This window comes from Glycine max, chromosome 6, assembly GCF_000004515.6.
Source record: "Glycine max cultivar Williams 82 chromosome 6, Glycine_max_v4.0, whole genome shotgun sequence".
Classification (NCBI taxonomy): Eukaryota; Viridiplantae; Streptophyta; class Magnoliopsida; order Fabales; family Fabaceae; genus Glycine; species Glycine max.
The window spans coordinates 37,734,646-37,756,593 of NC_038242.2; the positions used below are offsets into that span (position 1 = coordinate 37,734,646).

The window sequence follows — 21,948 nt, forward strand, 5'->3', positions numbered from 1 at the left end:
TTATAATTATTTAATGTTTAAACTGCGCTGACAGAGAAGATATGAAACAGCTTTATGGGTGTATATGTTATATAGTATTCATGAGAAATTCTCACTCATAAAATAAAAAAGGAAACTTCATTAAAAAATTGTGAATAAACTTGTAAAATAAGTATAAAAAAACAACTGTTGATCAATCTTATCAATAATTAATTTTTGTTAAAAAATTAATTAATTAGTTTTAGTGAAAAAAAATTTAATCATATTTTTTTATCTATAAAACTTAAATTTGATATTTTACTAAATAGATTATATGTTAGCTCCAATCAAACTAATAATGTTTTTAGCTTCTTAACCATTTGAATTTAATAAAACTCATAATTTAAAGAAAAAAAAACTTTTTTTTACAATTTACATACGTTACATGATGTTTTATTACGTAAAAGAATGTGTTTATTTTATGAATTAAAAGTCTATTTATGAGAATGTAAGCATGAGAATATAATATTGTCATGTTTGTTATAAGTTTTCAAAATTTATCATGTGATATTGTTCACTCCTAAAAATGTCATAACTTTCTTTTGTATTTTCTGTTTTTATATATAAGATTTAAATTTATAATAATATTTATTCATTTTTAGAAGACTCCATCTATAGTATTAGTTATTTTTATATTAGAAATGTTTTTTATTAAAAGAATAAATAAAATGTATAGCCATTAGAAGAGAAAAAAATTAATAATGATGATAGTTTTAGAAAAAAAAATATAAATTTAATTTATTATTATTATTATTATTAATTAAATTGACCATTCTTTTAATATTGATGAATTAGATAACTGGGTGTTATACATAAGAAAGAAAAGATTATTATGTGTTCTCATGTTTTTCTTCTCAAAAAAAGAATAAGAATGTGATATTTCTATAAAAATATGAGAAGATATTCTGTAATACACATGTAACTTCCATTTTTTTATTTAAATCATTTTGAACTTCAAAAAAAGTCTTAGGAATATTAAAATATAACTGACTATGTTTTTAAATACATCCAAGAATAACAATTCAAATCATATGGTTCCTAGAAATATGATTTGAATATGATTCCTGGAAAAATAATATCGTGAAACAAATGCCCAAAAGATATAAAATATATAATATGCTCATTTAAATGCTTTATTTTATTATATTAAATAACATATTTACATACGATTAAATTACTAATTAATTTCATAAAATACTGATTCAATTTATCAATTGTGTCATAATTTCTTAGTAAAGAAATTATTTTTAACATAAAAATATTTATAAATATAATTAGTGTCAAAATACTAAAATCTACATCTACATTAAGGTATCGGAATATATATGAATTCATATTCATAAATGAATAACATTTGCACCTTTTAGTTTTTACAATTCAGATTATACAAAATTTAAGATGTGTCATCGAGTTTTAGAAAAAATAAAATCCAAGATGTTTTTTTTTCTACTTCTCATACATACAATACAACTACTTTCTGCTCCTCCTTGTAACTCTCTGACAGAGGAATACCTGCACACTTCCTCACACACGCACGCATACTCAATGCAGAGCCTCACAGAAACCACTCCCTCCTACGCACTCTCTCTCTCTCCCTCTCCCTCTCTTGTTTTCTCTCTCTAGCTATGTAGAATTATGGGATATGATAAGGACCATTGCAGAGTGCAAAGAGAGATCAGAACAAAAGGACCGTACAAATAAAAAGGTAATTATATTTATATATCTTTCTATAATGTTTTTATTCATCTTTCTAATACTTAATAAAAATTAAACAAAAAATAAATGTTTGATATTAATCATATTATAGAAAAATATAAATATATTGAATGATTTTATCATCAGAAAATATTAAATAAAAATGCTACGAAATAATTTAATTAGAATTATTTGAGAAAGAAAAAGAGAAACATCTATGATATATGTTTCCAGCCACATCATACATGCCTTGTTATTACAATTTCACCTTTTCCCCCCTGCCACTCTATTCATCAAATCCCATGAAACTCTTGTAAAAAAGAAAAAAGGTAAAAAAACAAAAACCGCACACCCCACGAAGCGAAAAAAAAAAAAACTCTCTTTATCTCTCTTTGTTTCTCCCTGTTACTTATCATTTCCTATATAATGAAGAGCCATCATGTATTTTGAATCCAACATTCCCATACTAATCAATTTCCTTTGAAAAAGATCGCACCCTTTTCTCCCTTTCTCTTTGTGTCTTTACCTTGTCCTTGTTAAGTTCCTAGTGATCTTCTTCTGCATGCTCCAATGGATAACTACTACCATCAACACCACCACCCTCACTTTGACAACAGCAATAACAATGAACCACATTTACCTCCTGGCTTCAGATTCCACCCCACAGATGAGGAACTCATCACATACTACCTCCTCAAGAAGGTTCTAGATAGCTCCTTCACTGGCCGAGCCATAGTTGAAGTCGACCTCAACAAGTGTGAGCCATGGGAGCTTCCTGGTAAACTAATCATAACTTAACAAAACCAAAACCCTGTCATTCTCTTGCTGTTTTATTTTCATGTAAAATATGTTAGAAAAATCCCACATCGACTTATAATACAACTAAAACAATCTATATAAGTAGATAATAACTTTCTCTTCGTAAGATAATCATTGTGGTGGAGAATTATGCCAGAACATTGTTATTGCTAACTTTGTTATTTGCTATTGTTTCATATGTGGCAGAGAAAGCAAAGATGGGTGAGAAGGAATGGTACTTCTATAGCCTTCGTGACCGAAAGTACCCAACTGGATTACGCACCAATAGGGCCACCGAAGCTGGTTATTGGAAAGCCACTGGAAAAGACAGAGAGATCTACAGCTCCAAAACTTGCTCGCTCGTTGGCATGAAGAAAACCTTGGTTTTTTATAGAGGAAGAGCTCCGAAGGGTGAAAAAAGCAACTGGGTCATGCACGAGTATCGCTTAGAAGGCAAATTCGCTTACCACTATCTCTCTAGAAGCTCCAAGGTAACCAAAATAACAGAATCATTCCAGGCCTAATTTATTGTTTTCATGTTTTTTTTTCTCTCTTTTGTTTTGGAATTTCATGATTAGACTTTATAGTATGTAGTTACTGAGTTTCCTAATTTTTCTCAAAAGCTATGATCCTACCACTTAGCCAAAGGTTATTACCCTTCAGTGCAAAGGCACGTTCCTTAGCATGTACAAGCTGCACTGCATGGGGAATATAAATTAACTATTATCAAAATGATGACAACAAGGTATAATCATCAAAAGGGCACAGCAACTTAGCTACTATATCATCATCATTTGTGAACCATTTTTTTCCCTCAGTTGCTGCTACCAAGCATAAGATCCTGAATCCTGCTCCTTGATCTCCTTTTAAAGCATTCTGCTACACTCTAAACAGTTAGATTCACACCTTTTAACAATTTCATTTACACTCTTCTGAACATATATTTTTTAATTATTTACTACTAATATTTATTATAAATCTTGTTAGTATTACCGCTACTTATTTGTAGATACACTGTTTATCATAATATCAAAATTTATTAGGAATAAAAAAATTATTTAACAAGTTTTATTCGCGATCAGTGTGTTGACACTTGACACTCATTTTTTTTAGTTTATACATTTGAAAACTACTATTGTACTCCTAATTCATTCATTTTTTAATCTGTTTTAATTTTTAGATATAAGAACTAGAATGTGTTAACAGTGTGCAGAAACCAAACGAGTAACTAAACTTTCATTTTAGTGGCTAATTAATTTGTTTATTTATTTTTTAAATGTTGAAGGATGAGTGGGTGATCTCACGTGTGTTTCAGAAGAACACCACCGGCGGCGGCTCCACCGTGTCCGCCGCCGCCGCCGCCACCAGCGGTGGTAGTTCCAAGAAAACAAGAATGACCACATCAAACACTAGCAGCAACATGAGCCTGTGCCCCGAACCGGGTTCACCCTCTTCCATTTACCTTCCGCCGCTTCTGGAATCCTCTCCTTACGCCGCCGCCAGCACCACCACCGCCACCCCCGCCGCGGCAGCATTCAACGATCACGAAAGCTGCTCCTTCAACAGCGCCGTCAGCAACAACAACCAAAGGGAGCACGTGTCCTGTTTCTCCACCATCTCCGCCGCCGCCTTCGACCACCTCGTACCCCCACCGGAGCCGCCGCTTGACCCTTTCGCGCGCTTTCATTGTAACAACAACAACGTTGGTGTTGGAGTCTCTACCTTCCCGTGCCTCAGATCCTTGCACGACAACCTTAACTTGCCCTTCTTTTTCTCTCCAATGGGCCACGTCAGCAGTGCTGATGTGGCATCGTTTGGCGCCGTCACAAACTGGCCGGCGCCAGAAGAGCAGAGGATGGCTGACGGTGGCTCCGGCATGGGGATTGTACCGTCCGAGTTGGATTGCATGTGGGGCTATTGATTTTTTTAGCGTTGACCATGTTGACCAACTATGATTGTAACTTTATTAGGCTTTGAATATCTCGTTAGGCTAGTAATCTATGCTTTAATTATTATTGGGATTGAACTTTGCAAGGGTTGTTGATTGTGATTGTTAGCTTGGATTTGGTATTGTAGTTGTTGGGTTGTACTCCTATTTATTTAAGTTAAGAATGTACAACTAGGGTGTATTGATTTAATGTGATCGTGCGTTAGTTAAATTGCGTGTATTGAACTTTTTGAATTTTAATGCGTGAATACATATATACCATTGCGTGTGGTTTTGGCTATATGGTGTGCCGTTTACCATTTTACCTCTTCTAATTTAGGTTTGGCCAATATATTTAGTCTGAAACTTGTTTTCATTTTCATTAAAAGCTATACTAACGACTGTTTTTTACAAACTGATTAATTATAAAACAAAATAGAATGAATTACACTAATGTTTTTTAGGTTTTGTCAAATTTTTCTACATATTCTTTTTTTATATATTAAATTTTCTTTAATTGTTGGATAGATACTACTACTAATAGTTCTTAATTATTTGAAAACAAGACATCATGTGACATGTATAAAGGAAGAATATTATAAAGCCTAAGAAAAGTTATTAGTGATATCAAAAAACTTCAAAGTGTAAATTTAGTTTACTTTAAAATCTATTCAAACTTTAATTTACAAATTTTAATTCAAACATATCCTTTGTCAGCTGGATTTGATGGCAACAATGCAAATTTGCAGGAGGATTTACATTGTTGTAAAGATTTCAGAGGTGTCGGGGAGAAAGGGTTCTCTGAATTATTTGAGTTGCTTTTAATGGTACAAGGTGGTTTTGATATTAAATAGACTCTTTTATATATTAGCTTCGTGTATCTCTGTTTGAGACATGCACCTTTCACACTTGTGGATCGGTCTTGCACGAATTTGTGTTATTATTTTATGTACGAATCTCACGTCAAATTCTTTGTATCATTTTCGCCCGTGTTTATTGGAAAGAATTTAATAACGTGGACCAAGTATTCTCTCCATGTTTAACTTAAAAAATACTCAGAAGCTACTTGTAACAACATCCATTAATTGAACGTAGATCCCTTTGGATATAACATCCAATCAAACATTTCTTCGATCAAATGGTCACATATGGATATTTCGTTAGGAGTTATTACATTTAGTATTTAAAAACATTCACACGTGATCAAATTTGACCAAAAAAATTATTTATATAAGAAACTTATCTAAGTTTTGACTTTTAATATATACATATTTCATTTGAACTTTGAAGGATGAAATTGATTTTCATGGTGTGCCCTTTTTTCCTGATTATATATTTTTATGTGAGATAAGTTTATATTTATAAATATAAACTTAAGGATCAATTCCTTAAAAAATGACCAAAACATATATATAATAAAGTGTGAATATTAAAAGGATAAAATAATTAGGATTTTATTCATATTTAATTGTGAGTGTATAAAATATATATATAAAGTAGGGAGAAATAATAAACTAAAAAATAATAATTTAATCACTTGAAAGACAGAAGCAAAATCATTTAATTACATAAAAAGATAGAAGTAAGAAGATTTAACCATCATGAATGATTTGGATGAAGAGAAAAAAAAGATCAATTTAACAATAGGTACATTGAAGAATATCCAAAAAGAATTTTAGGGAATTGCTCTGATTCTATCTTTGTTGGTTCCGTTTGAAGAAAGAAAGGATCCCAACAAAGAATCAATCTTTCTTTTAGTTGTTGAATCTCTCTTTGATTGATCAATGTGTGATATTTTGAATCCTCATTCCTAATGGAATCGAAATAATCCTTGGATTGATCAGAAGATCCTTTCAATTGACTAGAATCCGTTACTTGAATTAAACTAGATCTCGTGGAATCATATTGAATATTTGATGATACATTCCGTACCTTGCTAAAAAAACCGATCCTTGTTTATCAATCACACATTGTCTAACCAAATCCAATTCTCTCTTGACATGTTGTTCCTAAAAAAATTCGATTCGTGCGAACTCTTTCTGACTCATTAAAAGAATGTAATAATTAAAATTTTATTTATATCTAATTATGAGTGTACAAGCTGTATATATAAAATAATAACTTATATATAACTTGAATTTAAATGATAACAACTTATAACTAATTGTTCCCACCTAGTCTAATAGTCAAAACAGTCCAATTTCTATTATAATGACTTTTTTTTTTCAATCAAAATCCAAAACTATATTTTATCCGAACTTTTTTTTTAATTATTGAGCTAATCACAAAAAACAATAGCAAGGGTGTTTACGTTAAGCAGAGACAATCCTAGAAGTATGCTATGATTTTGGCTATGTTGTCTTTCCATGTATGCCAAAAGCTCCATAATGAGTGCTGATGAACCGACACTGGATATTGTTTTCATGAAACAGGATTCGCATTCCCCGGATAAGACCTGAGAGCATGGGGGTGTTAACACAGTGAATATCATAATATGGAAGCGAAAATGTCAATTAGTGCACCTTCACTTTCCAAAACACAGTGGAAATGAGACGAAAGAGAAGTGGATATATATACCTATTTTCCTGTCAATTATCATGATCTAGAAATTTCACCATCACCAAAAAGTTGAAGGTTTTGTTTCTTTCATGGGGGACCAAACCTAAAATATGTTTATCTTTAGGTGTTTTATTCACATTTAGAATTGAAATTTTATTTTGATAAAAAAAAATTGATAGATCATCCTTATTTTTTCCTAGAGACAATCCTGTCCTAGCAAATAGATTTATTTTGATGAAATCTTTTTCCAACTAAATATTTAATAATCCTGCATATTGAAATTCAAATTCGATCAAGACCATGATTTATCTAATATTATTTTAAAGAAGTTAGATTATAATTGTATTCAACTGAACTCACATTCAACTCAATCCTATATATCCGTCACGTAGTTTTTATGTTTGTGCATATAAAACCAGGAAATCTCCATTCAATATGGTTCAAACGTGTTTCTAGATACACACTTAATAGTAAAAGTCTCATTATAGTAATTAGGAAACATTATATCTAAATTTTGTCAAATTTGATTATTATTTTGTGACATTTAATGGACCGTTGAAGAAGGTATATGGCACAGAGGGGATGCTCAGAGAAGACCTGATTTTGGTTCATTTTCACGTGGGCGTCTGAGCCTAGGTTTAGACTTGGAGAGTGAGTAGTGAGTACCATGGCTAAGCTACACCCGTCCTACTTGTGGAAGGGACAAATTTAATGCTCTTCCTGTTAGCTTTGTTACCTTTTTTCTTCCTATCGTTGAACTTTGGTACATGTACTACTGCTGGGACCCTAAAAAAGCCAAACGATATTTGCACCCTAATTTGAAGCCATTCTAACTTCAAAGTTTACCACCCCTGTCCCCCCGGGGCCAAATTTTCCTCTTGTGAAGATTGCAACAGCTAAATAATTGCAGTGGTAGTAGTGATGCCACCCCATAGCACTAAAGTACAAAGTTGCAGAAAATGCCACTTTTGAAAAAATTGGTGCTTGGCATTGGCATGGTAATCAAATCAATAATCAATGTTTGGAGGAAGGGATACATGCCATTGTCAATGCAAGTTCACACAATTTTGGTTAAGAATTTGGTACAAAATTTTACTTTTTATATGGGCGAGTTCGAATACCCTTTTGAAGCCAATTTTCTTGCATAGTAGGCAATCCTTCCTAAGAGATCTCTTTAACGCCTAAGAATTATTTAGAAATTACAAATGGATGAAACTGCTTATAGTTTACGTCTTTGAAACAATCCTCTAAGTGAACATTTGATGGGAGTCGTAAAATGTCATTAACGATTTGTTCATAATACTAAAAGTGTTTTCTCATTGTACGTACCACACATTTGACAACTTAAAAAATTTATAACGTGACTAAATTCCTCAAAGGATAAAAAAGGTATACATTGTTATGTAATTCATATTATTTTTTCTATAAATTAAATATATTTATCAGACGACAAAAGATTAATTGTATATATATTGATTAAGAGGGTATAGAAGGATACCCTTTCGCTAACTGGATTCAAAACATAATGATTATAAATCCCAAGTTCTGGTTACAAAGTATTAAGTAGCACGTATCTACTAAATACTTCCTAACAAGCCCCACCATGTATCATCTATATCCCAATTCCGTAAACATCAAAGGCGGGTAATGGTAGGTAAAAGGAGATATATTAAAGTCTCGATAGTTTCAACATAATTATATAAGTGTAAGTGAGAAATAATTTTTAATTATTTATAAATTAATTTTATAAAATTGAATTAGGTTGATTACTTCTTTTTCTTTTTGACATAATATTAGAGTCTATCTAAAAGGAAAAATATATTGAAATCTCACATCAATAAAAAATAATCGACAAAAAATAATGACGAGATAAATTATATAAAACACAATTTTCACTTTACAAGATAATTTTTTAGAATTGAGTTAAATCTATCTATTGTTATAACAGGGATAGTCTCATCTTTTTTATAAATTAATTAAAAGATGGAAATATATATTAATTGGAAAAAGAAGGCACATTTTGGTATTAAAAATATGTAAGCTAGTGACCCATAAAAGGATCATTCTTTTTGTGTTGAAAAATTTCATGGATGCTTTCCACACTGATGCACTAGCGTCTCTCATTCATATCCCAACAAAAAAACACACATCCTTCTGAATCCTCACAATGCACCAGACTGATGGCGCAGCAGAGGCACACTCACTCATCATGATGCCATGTACGTACTTTTGGGTTATATATACAGCTAAGTGTGTGTGAAGGCCCCTAATTGGGTGCAAAAGGATCACAATGATGATGATGATGAAGTTGGAAAGGTACAAAAAGTTTGAAATGGGGTGTGTGATCTGTGAATCATTGGTGAGGCAATGAGTATAGTGCTTGTTATGGGGTGAGCTTTGTTAGCATCCGTTAAGGGACAGAGCGAGCAGATTTTTGCCAGCTGCAATTGTGCATGAAAATGGCATGGCACGCGGTGTACCATACTGAAGGCAAGGTTTTGGACTTTCTCACAATTATTTGGGTCTTATATTGATGGTTAATTTCTAACGATCTTGCTTGTGCCTTCCAAATTGGTTGTGAAATAAAAGGTAAGGAATATCAAGCAAGTGCTATAGTCCAATGACAAAAAGCTCGAGTTTGGAATTCGTAATAACAGAAAGGAATCATGTATTTTTTTTGGGGGGTCAAAGGGAATCATGGGGTAAAGAAATGGGCTCTTTTTTTTTTTCCTTTCTTTATTTTGGTTTCGCCTCACTAATTTTCCATGCACTTGGTTTCTTTTTGCTGTACCAATAACAGTTCATTGTTTTTTTTTTTTATAAAAATATGTCTTGTGATCTAATTCTTTAAAATAATGAGATAAGTGCGTATTTGGAGATCCATTACATAGGGGGAAAAACTATTGTCAATTTTTACTAAAAAACGTAGAGTGAAAAAATCACATGGGATCAAACATGCTCTGAGAATATTTTATAACCTTGGAATCTTGGGTTGAGTCTTGAGATAAACATATAACTATATATTATGTGAAAATGAAGGAAAACTCTTTTGTCATAACTTACCAACAATATGATCATATTTTTGAGGAATTAATGTTAGAAGTATATATGTTTTCTGTTTATTATAAACAATTATGGTTCTATTTTGCTAAATACGGACTAGTATATTGCTACCATATATATACATGAAAGTGTATATGAACCCGTGTATTAATTTAAGTATATAATACAAGTATTGTTGGCTTTAAACATATAATTAGGGTGGGTTGATTTTTATTTTATTTTATTTATTATAAGACAATTATTGTTGGTTGCTGTACGTAACCACGATGCATAAACCCCCGATAAAATTAAATAATTTCGGTGGTTCAACATGTTGCTCCATTGAGAATTGTGTTTGAGAAAGCCCTAATCTTTTACCAACGTTGCAGGTCGTTTGAATCAATTTATAGCAATTCCAGAAGTGCTCATCATTGTAACGTCCTATATAACTTCAATTTTTGCATTTTTATTACTGGCATACTAGTTTGCAATCTGTAATTTAGTGTTTCAACTTTTAACTGAAATAAAATATGGTTATCTTTTAAATAAATAGTGTAGAAACTAAAACCTATTCGTGCGCATGTTTAGCAACGTAGATTTTCATATTATTTTTTTGTAAAATATGAGATGATCTAATAGATTCAAGGAATATAGACATCTAACATACACACATACACACACATACATACATATATACATATATATATATATATATATATATATATATATATATATATATATAAACTTAGGTCAATGATTTGCTAAATATGTTTATATTGAATAAAGTAGGTTGCCATGAGTACCTTGTTTGTTGGTAATATGTAAATATATATTAAGTTTTAAGGTCTATTTTAATCTTGATGAGCCATAAGATCCAACTCATTTAAAATTTTTTAATAAAAAAAATTTCAATAAATTTCCAAAGTTCAACTGAAGTATGAATGGATACAACATATAACTTAATGATTATCAATAATAATCATACAAGTGCTCCCATCTATTTTTTAAAAAAAATTAAATTAAATAATAATAAAAAATTAATATCTAAATCAGATGATATTTAACTAATTTATTTGGACCTCTCTAACTCATCCTTTGAGAGTACTCCATTAAGGTACTTGTTTATCTTTGTTAATTCTTAGGAAGCATTTCCAATTCTATTGGCCAATTGAAGTCTCTTAACATAATAAATCTTTCAGGTTGTAATTTTGATGGACCAATTTCCTCATCATTAATTGTTTAATCTAACTCAACTTTCTATAATATCCTTATTAGGAAATAGATTAGTTGGCACGATTCCAATTGAAATCTATGAATTTTTATTGGTCTATTAGCATGTTAAATGAAATAATTCCACATTGGTGTCATTGTTTTCCTTCCTTACCATGGTTGGATCTTAATGACAAGTATCTCATGGGTCAATCAATGAATTCTCGTCTTATTTTTGGAATATTTCTCTCTCTCTCTAATAACAAACTGCAAGGTGATTTCTCAAATTCAATATTTGAACTCGAAAGCCTTATACTTATTTGAGTTTTTTTGGTGGAATCAAGTGAGATCTGACCTAAAGATGACAATACGATTCATATCTACGGACCAAAAGTTGAATCATTTGGTGGAGCACTATGGTGCTAGTAGCACAACATAGTGGTGTTGAGGTGCCTCCAAAGACTCCAATGCCTAAGTCTGTTTGAGAGTTAGTAAGAGATATGAATAAATGGAAGTTAGCCTAGTTCCATTCTTGTAACCCACTTACATATACCATTATTTATTGGGAAAATCAATTATATAGTTGTGACCACACGAATTGCACGATCCAAACTCTAGTAATGCGTCTAGCATGTTTGCCTTGTCGATCCAACGACTTAAGGATTTCTGACTTTACTGGACCAAGTTAATCTATGATATCTCTGTCTAGATTATGAAATGCTACTCCAAAACAATTTAAAATCAAATAACTTAGAGGTCTTGTGGACTCTCACCAATTTTTGTAACACTCAAAAATTTTGACATAGTAAATAGACACATAAGTGAGTTGTTTATCATTTATATGTTTTAATAAGAAATGTTGTGTCTTGAGTAATTTCATGTCATAAATAAATTAATTGAGTAATTAAAGAAAATAATAAAAAATAGAATAAATTAATAGTTCTTAATAATGATTAAGTTTGAAGAGTTTGCAATATCACATATATGTTTCTTTGTGATTAATTTCTCTAATTGTTGTTTGTAATTTGTGATTGAATTGTGTGCAACATTATTTTAAAATATAGGGCTTGTATGTGTGATTAAATTGTTTTGTTTGATAGTTGATTTAAATTACTTAAGTTCTAAATTTCTCCAATAATTTAGTATTTGGGAGATTTTACCTATAAATAAATTTTAATACAAAGAATTGTAATTAATCAAACTAGAGTATATTTTAATATTTGTGTTTGATTTTATAAAATTTAATTACACCATGGTAAAATTACAGTGTAAATTGTAAATTTACATGTTAGCTAAACCCTCACAAAAATTGAGACTTGCTTTCCACTCCTCACCAAAAACTTGGAGAGAAACAAAAGAATTTTTCCCCACGTTCAACACACAACACTTGCACCCAAAATCTCTCTTCCATTAAACTTCTCTCACACTCACTTTATTTTGCACATTGTGACTTGTAGAACACTCCCAAAATCCTCTCTTCTCTCTGCACCTTCAACTACCCACACTTAAGCAAAACAAAACCCAATTTTCCTCTCCCAAAAACTGGTCTGGCCGAGAGCTAGGAAGAGAAGAGAAGGAGAAAAAAAAATTTGTACCGTTGGTTCTTGCTTGTGGTGCCATTGCAAGGCTAGGAAAGCTAGCTCTCATTCACCCCTTTCTCTACCTCAATTTCATGCTTAGCTCTTCAAGGGTAAGTGTGGAGTTCTTCTTTGTGAACTCATCCCTTGTTGCCTTTGGTAGGAAGTGTTGGGCTGTGACTAAAATCCATATGGAAGTTTATTCTGTTATTTTTTTCTGTTTTGTCCTTTGCTTATATTAGGCAAGGATGTCCTGTATTTTTGGAAGAAGCTTCCACTTGTATACTGCATCAGTAATAAACAACTTTATGTTTTCCCTCCTGTGAATGTAGCCTTACTTAAGGTGAACCACGTAAATCTGCTTGTGTGTTCTGTCTCTCTTTAACTTCTCTTTCATTTTGCTGCAACATCGGTGTATGACATTTCTGTTCCGCTGCATCTACTGTTGTTGTTCTTGCTTGTTCTTCATCACTTTTATAACAAACTGGTATCAAGAGCTCAAGTTGTGATCAAGGGAATTCAAGATTCTCGTCTGAATACAAAGATCAAGCTGTGGGAGTCTTGCTTCTGGTTCTTTCGCTGCTTCTTTGTGATCAAGAACACTCAAGAAATCATGTCAAACACAATTAGGATTGAGAAATTCAATGGAAAGAACAACTTCAATCTGTGGCGCATCAAAATGCGTGCTTTGTTGAAGGAACAACATGTTTGGGCTCCTATTGCTTCTGCATCTGTAAAGAAAGAAGTGGCTTCTGAATCAAAAGAAAAGGCCTCTGTTTCAAAGACTGAAGAACTTGCAAAACAAGAAGAAAAGGCTCACTCACTAATCTTGCTTTCTTTGTCTGATGAAGTTTTATATGAAGTTGCAAATGAAGAAACTGCAAATGGCTTATGGCTCAAGTTGGAAAAGCTATATATGACTAAGTCAATCTGCGACAAGCTCTTCTTGAAAAGGCATCTATTTGGTTTACACATGAAAGAAGGTACATCTATTAAGGATCATCTTGATGAATTAAATTCTATTTTGATGGAATTAAGAGATATATATGTTAAGATAGAGGATGAAGATGTTGCCATGATTCTGTTAGCTTCTCTACCACCATCATATGAGAGCTTTGTCAATTCTCTTAGTGTTGGTAAGGAATATGTCACCATGGAGGAGGTGAAATCCAGCTTATACTCAAGGGAACTTCGATCTAAAGCATCTGGAAATTTTGAAGAATCAAATGGATTTGGTCTGGTGGTCTCTAACTCCATCAAGAACATCAAGAAAAAGGTGTTTAAAGGAAAGAAGAAGACTCATGTCAATCCAAAGGATATCTGTAACTACTGCAAGGAGCCAGGTCATTGGAAGAAAGATTGTCCTAAGAAAAAGGGCAAACCATTTGCTGTTGTTGCCAAGGAAGGTTTCACATCTGAAAATAAGCTTGTTCTCTCAGTTGCTAATCATCACCAACATTCTGAAAATTAGTGGATATTAGACTCTGGTTGTTCTTGGTTTGACACCAATGAAGAGAAATCGGGTGGAAATGTCTTCATGGGAAATGATGTCTCATGCAAAACAATTGGAATTGGCACAGTAAAAATCAAGATGCATGATGGAATTATCCGAACACTCACTGAAGTTAGGCATGTTCCAGAGTTGAAGAAGAACCTAATCTCTATAGGTATTATGGATGTAAAGGGGTTCAAATGCAGCACTGAAAATGCGGTCATGAAAATTCAAAAAGGCTCTACAATGGTGATGAAGGGTATAAAAAGGGGTAATCGCTATATACTTCAAGGTACAACATGTGTTGAGGATGGTCTAGTAGTTGTTGCATCAAGATCCAATAAGAGCATACCTGACTTAACTCAATTGTGGCACATGAGGCTAGGTCATATGAGTGAAAAAGGTATGATGATACTTAAAAAACAGCAACTATTGGGAAATCAGAAACTGGATGAACTGAAATTCTGTGAGCACTATGTTTTCGGCAAGCAACATAGGATTAAATTTCCTAAAGCAATTCACACCATCAAAGGAACTCTTAATTACATTCATGCTGACTGTTGGGGGCCTGCAAGAGTACCTTCTCTAGGTGATGGAAGGTATTTTCTGTCCATAATTGATGACTACTCAAGAATGACATGGATCTACATCATGAGTCAGAAGAGTCAAGCTTTCAAATGCTTCAAAGAATGGAAAGCACTGATTGAAAAACAAACTAAAAGGAAAGTTAAAAGACTCAGAACTGATAATGGATTGCTAGACAGCTTACTGTTAGGAACACTCCTTAGCAAAATGGAGTTGCTGAATGAATGAACAGAACACTCCTGGAAAGAACAAGATGTCTATTGTCTAATGCTGGTCTCAATAGAAGTTTCTGGGGGAGAAGCTATCAATACAACTTGTTTTCTGATCAATAGAACATCCTCTACTGCTATAGGACTTAAAACTACTATTGAAATCTGGAATGGCAAAATAGCAAACTACTCAGATCTAAGAGTATTTGGCTGCAATGCTTATTATCATGTCAATGAAGGAAAACTGGTACTAGATCAAGAAAGGGTTTGTTCATGGGTTATGGTGATGGGGTGAAAGGCTATAGGATCTGGTCACCCTTGGAAAAGAAAGTTCTTCTCAGTAGAGATGTAATTTTTGATGAATCACATTTGTTTCATCCCAAGCTTGAGGTTCAAATTGCTGGAACATAGAGCTGCCACTCTCCTCAAGAAAAGGATGTAGAATCTATAACCAAAGACTAAAAAAAAGAGGGTCATTCTGAAACATCTCCAGTAGTTCTTCAAGAAGGTGAGAAATCAGAAGATTCCAATGCAATTGTCTCATTTGGCTGCTGAACCTGATCCTCCACAGCTCAATTCTGGAATCAATCAAAGACCAAAAAGGGTCACAAAACCTCCTGAAAGATATGCTTAGCCAAGGATCATGTTCATCATGATAGAATCAAGCATATAGATGTTAGATATCACTTCATTCGGTCAGAAAGAAGAATCAAAGTTCATAAGATCAGCACTCTGCACAATCCTGCTGATATGTTCACAAAGCCAGTTCCAAAGAGCAAGTTTGATCACTGCTTAAGCTTGCTCAATGTTGATTGTTGGGGTTGAGTTCATGTATGCTTGGAGGGTGCAGTTTGTGTCTTATATGGATGTTAGTTCAAGGTGGTGAATTGTTGGGTTGTGACTAAAATCCATATGAAAGTTTATTCTGTTATTTTTTTATGTTTTGTCCTCTGCTTATATAAGGCAAGGATGTCCTGTATTTTTGGAAGAAGCTTCCACTTGTATACTGCGTCAGTAATAAACAGCTTTCTATTTTCCCTCCCGTGGATGTAGCCTTACTCAAGGTGAACCATGTAAATCTGTTTCTGTGTTCTTTCTCTCTTCAACTTCTCTTTCATTTTGCAGCAACATTGGTATATGACATTTCTGTTCCGCTACATCTACTGCTGCTGTTCTTGCTTGTTCTTCATCACTTCCATAACAGGAAGCAACCTTGGTGTAATGATCCTCCATGTACATGCATTTCATAAACTTGAGTTTTTTTTAAGAGAAAAAGGGTTTTGAGAAAAATTATTATTGTGAAGTTGTGAGGAATTTTGTTTGCATGCATGTTCTTGTTCTTATTTTAATCTATTTGTTCTTTTGGAGAGCTTTAAATGCAAAGGAAACTCTATCCAATTTTTCCAAAATTTTTGCACAAGTTTAATTTTGAATTTTAGGGCCATGAGAATGGTTATACTGGCTAGAAGTTTATTTTTTTGGACCAGTCTCAATAATTTGAGCTTAACTTAAAACCTACCCTTTTTTTTTAATGAATTTGGTCTTTTTTTAAGCTAGACAAAATTTTCAACAACTTCTTTATTGCAACCCTTGAGAGATGAGGTCAAATTGAGGCCCATCTGTGACTACCCTCATTTGCAAGTTGTGTATGGTCGTGTGTGATTTTCTTTAACTTTTAGTTATGTGGTTATCAACTTGTAATGGTGTTTACAGTTTATTCAACTAGAGAGAAAATTCTTTTCAACCATGTATATTAGGAAAAAAATTTAAAGATGCCATATTTAAATTTTAAAGGGTAATGTAATACATAGTGTTTGCTGGAAGGACTTTTTGTGAAGTCTAGGAAAACGACTTGAGTGAAAAATTTAGAGGAAATACTTCTAATGATCCCTCTTGATTATCTTTTGCCAATACTTCTTATTCTTCTTGAACATGTTGTGGGGGTTCTTCAGGCTCATCCACTTCTTCATGATCACTTTCTACATCTTGCCATGCAAAAATATCTTCAGATTTAATGACTTCGTTGGTATGTGAAGGTGAACCTTCTTGGTATGGCACATCATCTTCCACATCATCAAATTCCATGTGACCCCTTGGCTTTGTTTTGATTACAACACACCAACCATGTTTGCCCGTTTGTGTTGTTGGATACTGGACATAGTACATTTGCCTTACATTATGTGGAATGATAAATGGATCAAATTGTTCATATCTTGCATCCATTCAAATATCCACAACAGTATATTTTGGATCCACTCATGTACCTTTTTCTTGATGGATCAAACCAATCACAATAAAATACTACCACTTTCTTAGGATAGCTTAAAGCATTGTACTCAAGCTCATATATGTGTTGAATGATCCCATAGCAATCATCTTCACCTCCTTTTATAATGCCCTTTACATAAACCCCGTTGTTTATGGTTTTTTCCCTTGCACCATGCAAGAGTTTGGAACTTGTACCCATTGACACAGTACGAGTGTCATTCTTTAACACATCTAAAAGGCACATTTGATAAAAAAAAATTTAAGTGTTGGGTTCTCTCATTTAAAGGATCATTGTGAGTCTACGCATGTAAGACACGTGAAGAGTTATACTTCATTTAATGTATATTTAATGAAAATTTAAAATAAATTATTAGATACATACTTGTTCCTTGAACCATGTAGGAAAATCAACATATATACGAATGAAAACATTTTGTTGGGTCCAATGAAATAACTGCCCAAATATATCACTCGAAAGGTGAATTTTAGAGAATAATGCAAGGTGAATTATGTACAATAATGAAAACATCGATTCTCATAAACTTACTCAAGGTTTGGTTTAAATTAAGTGCAGTTGATCAACAAATGAGCATGGACTGATTTGTGTTGTTCATATAACTAGTGGGTTAACTCCTTGCCAGAATAACGATCAGCATGGTTAAAAATTGATAATATTGGTGGATGCCTTTCAATGGATGCATCCATTTCATTTCTAGTACTCCTCAATGATAGCATGAAGTTTTTGAAATAATGAGAATTGATAATGATGTTGAATTGTCTCAAAATAAATTAGGACTCCAATAATTTTGTAATATAGGAATAACCTAGGTCGACTTAGAGACACAATCCAATTAGGTTCCAACTTCAATTCACTTATAAATCAAAGCAAAGGATTTCATCGAACACTTTGCAAATAATTAGAATTCAAAAACAGAATCACAAAATTAATAGGATTATGAAACATATTTAAGGAGCATCAATCCAATTCACCAATTATCATAGTTTTCTAAAGATGATAATCCTATTATGAAGGTTCAGACAATCTAATTAGAGGTAATTCAATCGAATTAATCCCTAATTAAATTGAGATTGCAAATTAAATTAAAGTATCATCCAATTTATTTGTAATTAGGATTCAAATTAGGAAATTAATAAATTACCTAATTGATTTCAAATCCTAAAAAAATTCTTAATCATGAATACAAAAATAGAATTGGAGAAGAGGATGAACATTCACAACAAAATTTGAAATTGTTAATCAAAACTTAAATTCATCACCGCTTGAATTGGATCCTTGGATTGATTAGTTGTTTAGCCTTCATGGTCATCACCAATGGAAGATCATCGAGAATTGAAAAAGAAAAGAGAATAACAGAGTTGAATAGATGAAGAAATATGAAGAACAAGTGAGAGAAAAAGAAAGAGAAGAGTTTGATCTAAAACTTGTAATAAAAGTAACTAGAAACGTGTTTATTACACAAATGAATCTGACTAACTAACTAACTCTAAAAATACACTAAGTAAATTAATATATACTCTAACTAATCAGAAGTAATGGGTGGGCCCTGTAAGTTACACCCAATCTCTCTAATTAAGCTAATTATAAAATGCAAAGGCCCAAAATTTGCAGTCCAAAATCCAAGTGTAGAGGTTCTGACTCCAAGCCCAAAATAACCCTCAAAACAAAATAATTGGTCCAAGCTCATCTCTAAAATTTTTTTTTATCTCTTTTCCTTAACTTTCCAAGGACTACTCATATGCTCCATTTGGAGTTCTATAGAGTCCTATAAGTTTTGCACAAGGCAGATAGATCAAGTAAGCACAAAGTCCGAAAATCAACAACAATTATCAATTAAGCCCAATTATTTGCCTAAGACCAAAAATGAATTAAGGTGAGAAAATAAGAGTCAAAGAAAGGTCAAGTAAGCTAAGAAGAATAGGAAAGTAGTAAACTAAATAAGTTGTCTCATGGTGCAAGTAAGCCTCACAAATTGATCCTTCAACCCTAGTCTTATTTTTCACCGATTGCTTATAAATGTTCATGAATCTAGAAAATTAAATAACTAGTGATGATTGAGAAGTATAATAAATGAAATTCAAATAAGTTCTAAAATGGATACAACCACCTATACTACACTGGTGCATCAAGTCTTGCTCCATATGCAAGATGAATAGGAAGATTCTCCATTGAATAAAAAATCCATGTGGACTTATTATTTCCAATTTGCAAAGAATTAATGTAATGTTCTCCTCTATCCTAACCAGGTCATCCTCCTTCAACATTGTAGAGCATAAATCTTTAAAGAAATGACTAATTTCAATAAGTGGATTTAAAGCGTGCATTGACAAGGAACTAAATGCAATGGGAAGTAAGCACTCCATGTACAAATACCTTATAAAAATTTTGTTTTGGAATAAAGAGTATTGATCGGTATGTGGTATAAAATCTATATCGAACAAGGGAAACATTGTAATTAAAGGAATTGTGCAAGTAAAATTAATGATGGGAAACTCTACACAAAAAAATGATTAGAAACTCAGGATGGATTTTTGTTCCCATCTGTAAATGCTACCAACCACTCTTCACCCTCATGTTCAAGACAATGGCGACATGTCACATGTAGAGTCAAAGTCTACTATTAGTAGTGTGCAACAACACGGAATAGATGACAATCTTGTCATCAAATGTAAAAAAAAAAGATTTAGAAAGTGTAAACCAACAATTGATGCACACGTTCTAGCCATGCATTTAGTGTTTCTTGGAACCTACCAAGGATGACATAAATCATAAAACAACCTTTAGTAATTAAAATTCTAATAAAAGCTAAACAAAATGCTAACTTAGGAAAATTTTATTATGTAGAGCTTTAACTTCATTACTTGTTGAAGATTTGAACTTCAACATTCACTCAAATCAAAATGCAAAAGACTTGTTCTAGCCCAATGTTAACTATTTTGTTTTTCTTCTTATCATTGTAATCGTTAAACTCCTAGACCCCAACACAATTTATTCTTCAAAGTTTTAGCACAATCATGACAAGTTAGGCTTACTTCTCCATACTTAAATATCATATTATTTTGAGAAATAAATAAACAATAAACCACCCAGTTAGCCAAAGAAAAACTAGGCAAATGTAAAAATGATCTAAACAAATAGCGAAGCCAATTCAAAATTAGCAAAACCACCAAAGAGTGACTTGGTATACAAAGAACTACTACAGAAGATGGCACTCCACTAAACTAAAGCCTAAAAGTCAATACAAGTGAAAGAAAAATGGGCCAATCAATGTACACTATCAATTAGTTAATTACTAATGATATTGATGAGCCAAAAATGTGTAAGGTTTACAATTAAAGTTGAAAAAAGAAACATGCAAAATTTTACCTAAGTTCCAATTTTAGATAAATTGTAGCTTCTCACCTAAACTAATCTGATTTTGCCAAAACCTAAGTGGCCAAGTCTTAAGACACACCACAAAAGCTCGCTGGTTTTAGTTTTGAAGCTTCAAAAAATGTAAATCTATTCCTAAAATCCAACTCAAAACAAAAGCTCTATGCGACGCACACACCTTCAATCTAGAAGATGCCAAAAACAAAAGGCATAAACAACTCAAAACCAAAACACGAAATAGAGGAAGCACCTTAAAATATTGCAAACGAGAAATGAGAAATTGAACAACAAAGAGACTTACCATTTTTACAGAGAGGGCTAGCAATATCAAAGAGGGTGACAAGGTGTGTCGAGGTGCGACACCATGGCAAGAGGGCATCGTGATGGCAAAAAGGCGTGATGGAGTGAGGCAAGGAGTAGGGTTTCAACATTAAGAGAACGAGGGAGTGACCTAGTGAACTAGGGAGTTTTCTTTTTTTATCAACTTTATTTTTTTAAAATTTTATATTTGTCATATATTTTTTATAAAAGTAATTTATAAATTGGAATACTAAGATTATAATATACAAACAATTGGTAATGTCAATTAAAAAGGTTTAAAATGATTATGAAAAAATTATTGAGAAGGGACATATTTCTAAACACATAATTAAAAAGGGATAAAGATTATTAGAAATTTAGAATAAATATGAACAAAATTTTAAAAGGATTATTAAAAAGGAACGGTTTGACTACCAGGGGACTTGAAAATAAAATAAAAACATGTGATGCAAGATATTTTAATTAATAATAAGGAACAATCTGACAACCTTGAGACTTATGATTAATTAATATGAAATATGATGCATATTTAAAATTAATTTTATATTAAACGCCTAGACAATTCGAGGAAGTATTAAACTTAATTTATAGATAACAATAGGATTGACATGACAACCAGAAACTTATGTGGTATGATATTTCTTTTAAGTGTATGTGATGCATTTTTCCTCAAAAAATATATGTGATATATTTTATCTTAGAATATGTATGAGAAATGACTTGACAACGGAATGACTCAATCATAATTTTAAGAAAATTTTCACTTATATAAATATTAAAACCATTATTTCTATAAGTGAAATAATATCTTATGATTTTTTTGTCTCTTTTAAAATGCATAGTATTTATGTTTTGTT

At 32.2% G+C, this 21,948-nt stretch overlaps 1 protein-coding gene across 2 annotated transcripts; it reads left to right on the forward strand.

Annotated features, from left to right (window-relative positions):
- The first annotated feature begins 1,807 nt into the window (after positions 1-1,807).
- LOC100788671 (protein CUP-SHAPED COTYLEDON 2) lies at positions 1,808-4,670 on the forward strand. 2 transcript variants are annotated; one of them, XM_026128969.2, is made up of 3 exons: positions 1,808-2,491; positions 2,719-3,002; positions 3,827-4,670. In XM_026128969.2, the coding sequence occupies exons 1-3, from the start codon at positions 2,284-2,286 to the stop codon at positions 4,430-4,432; spliced, it is 1,098 nt and encodes a 365-aa protein (XP_025984754.1). In that variant the 5' UTR covers positions 1,808-2,283; the 3' UTR covers positions 4,433-4,670. The 2 variants fall into 2 exon arrangements, with proteins under 2 accessions (XP_025984754.1, XP_003526018.1); XM_003525970.5 differs by having other exon boundaries at positions 1,812-2,491; positions 3,797-4,670.
- The last annotated feature ends 17,278 nt before the right edge of the window (positions 4,671-21,948 follow it).

What these genes read in the sequence shown, in the direction of transcription:
- LOC100788671 (XM_003525970.5), top strand. Translation starts at nt 2,284, where the DNA reads ATGGATAACTACTACCATCAACACCACCACCCTCACTTTGACAACAGC. An exon ending in TGAGCCATGGGAGCTTCCTG is followed by an intron (nt 2,492 to 2,718) that starts GTAAACTAATCA and finishes CATATGTGGCAG; the next exon opens with AGAAAGCAAAGATGGGTGAG. An exon ending in ATCTCTCTAGAAGCTCCAAG is followed by an intron (nt 3,003 to 3,796) that starts GTAACCAAAATA and finishes TAAATGTTGAAG; the next exon opens with GATGAGTGGGTGATCTCACG.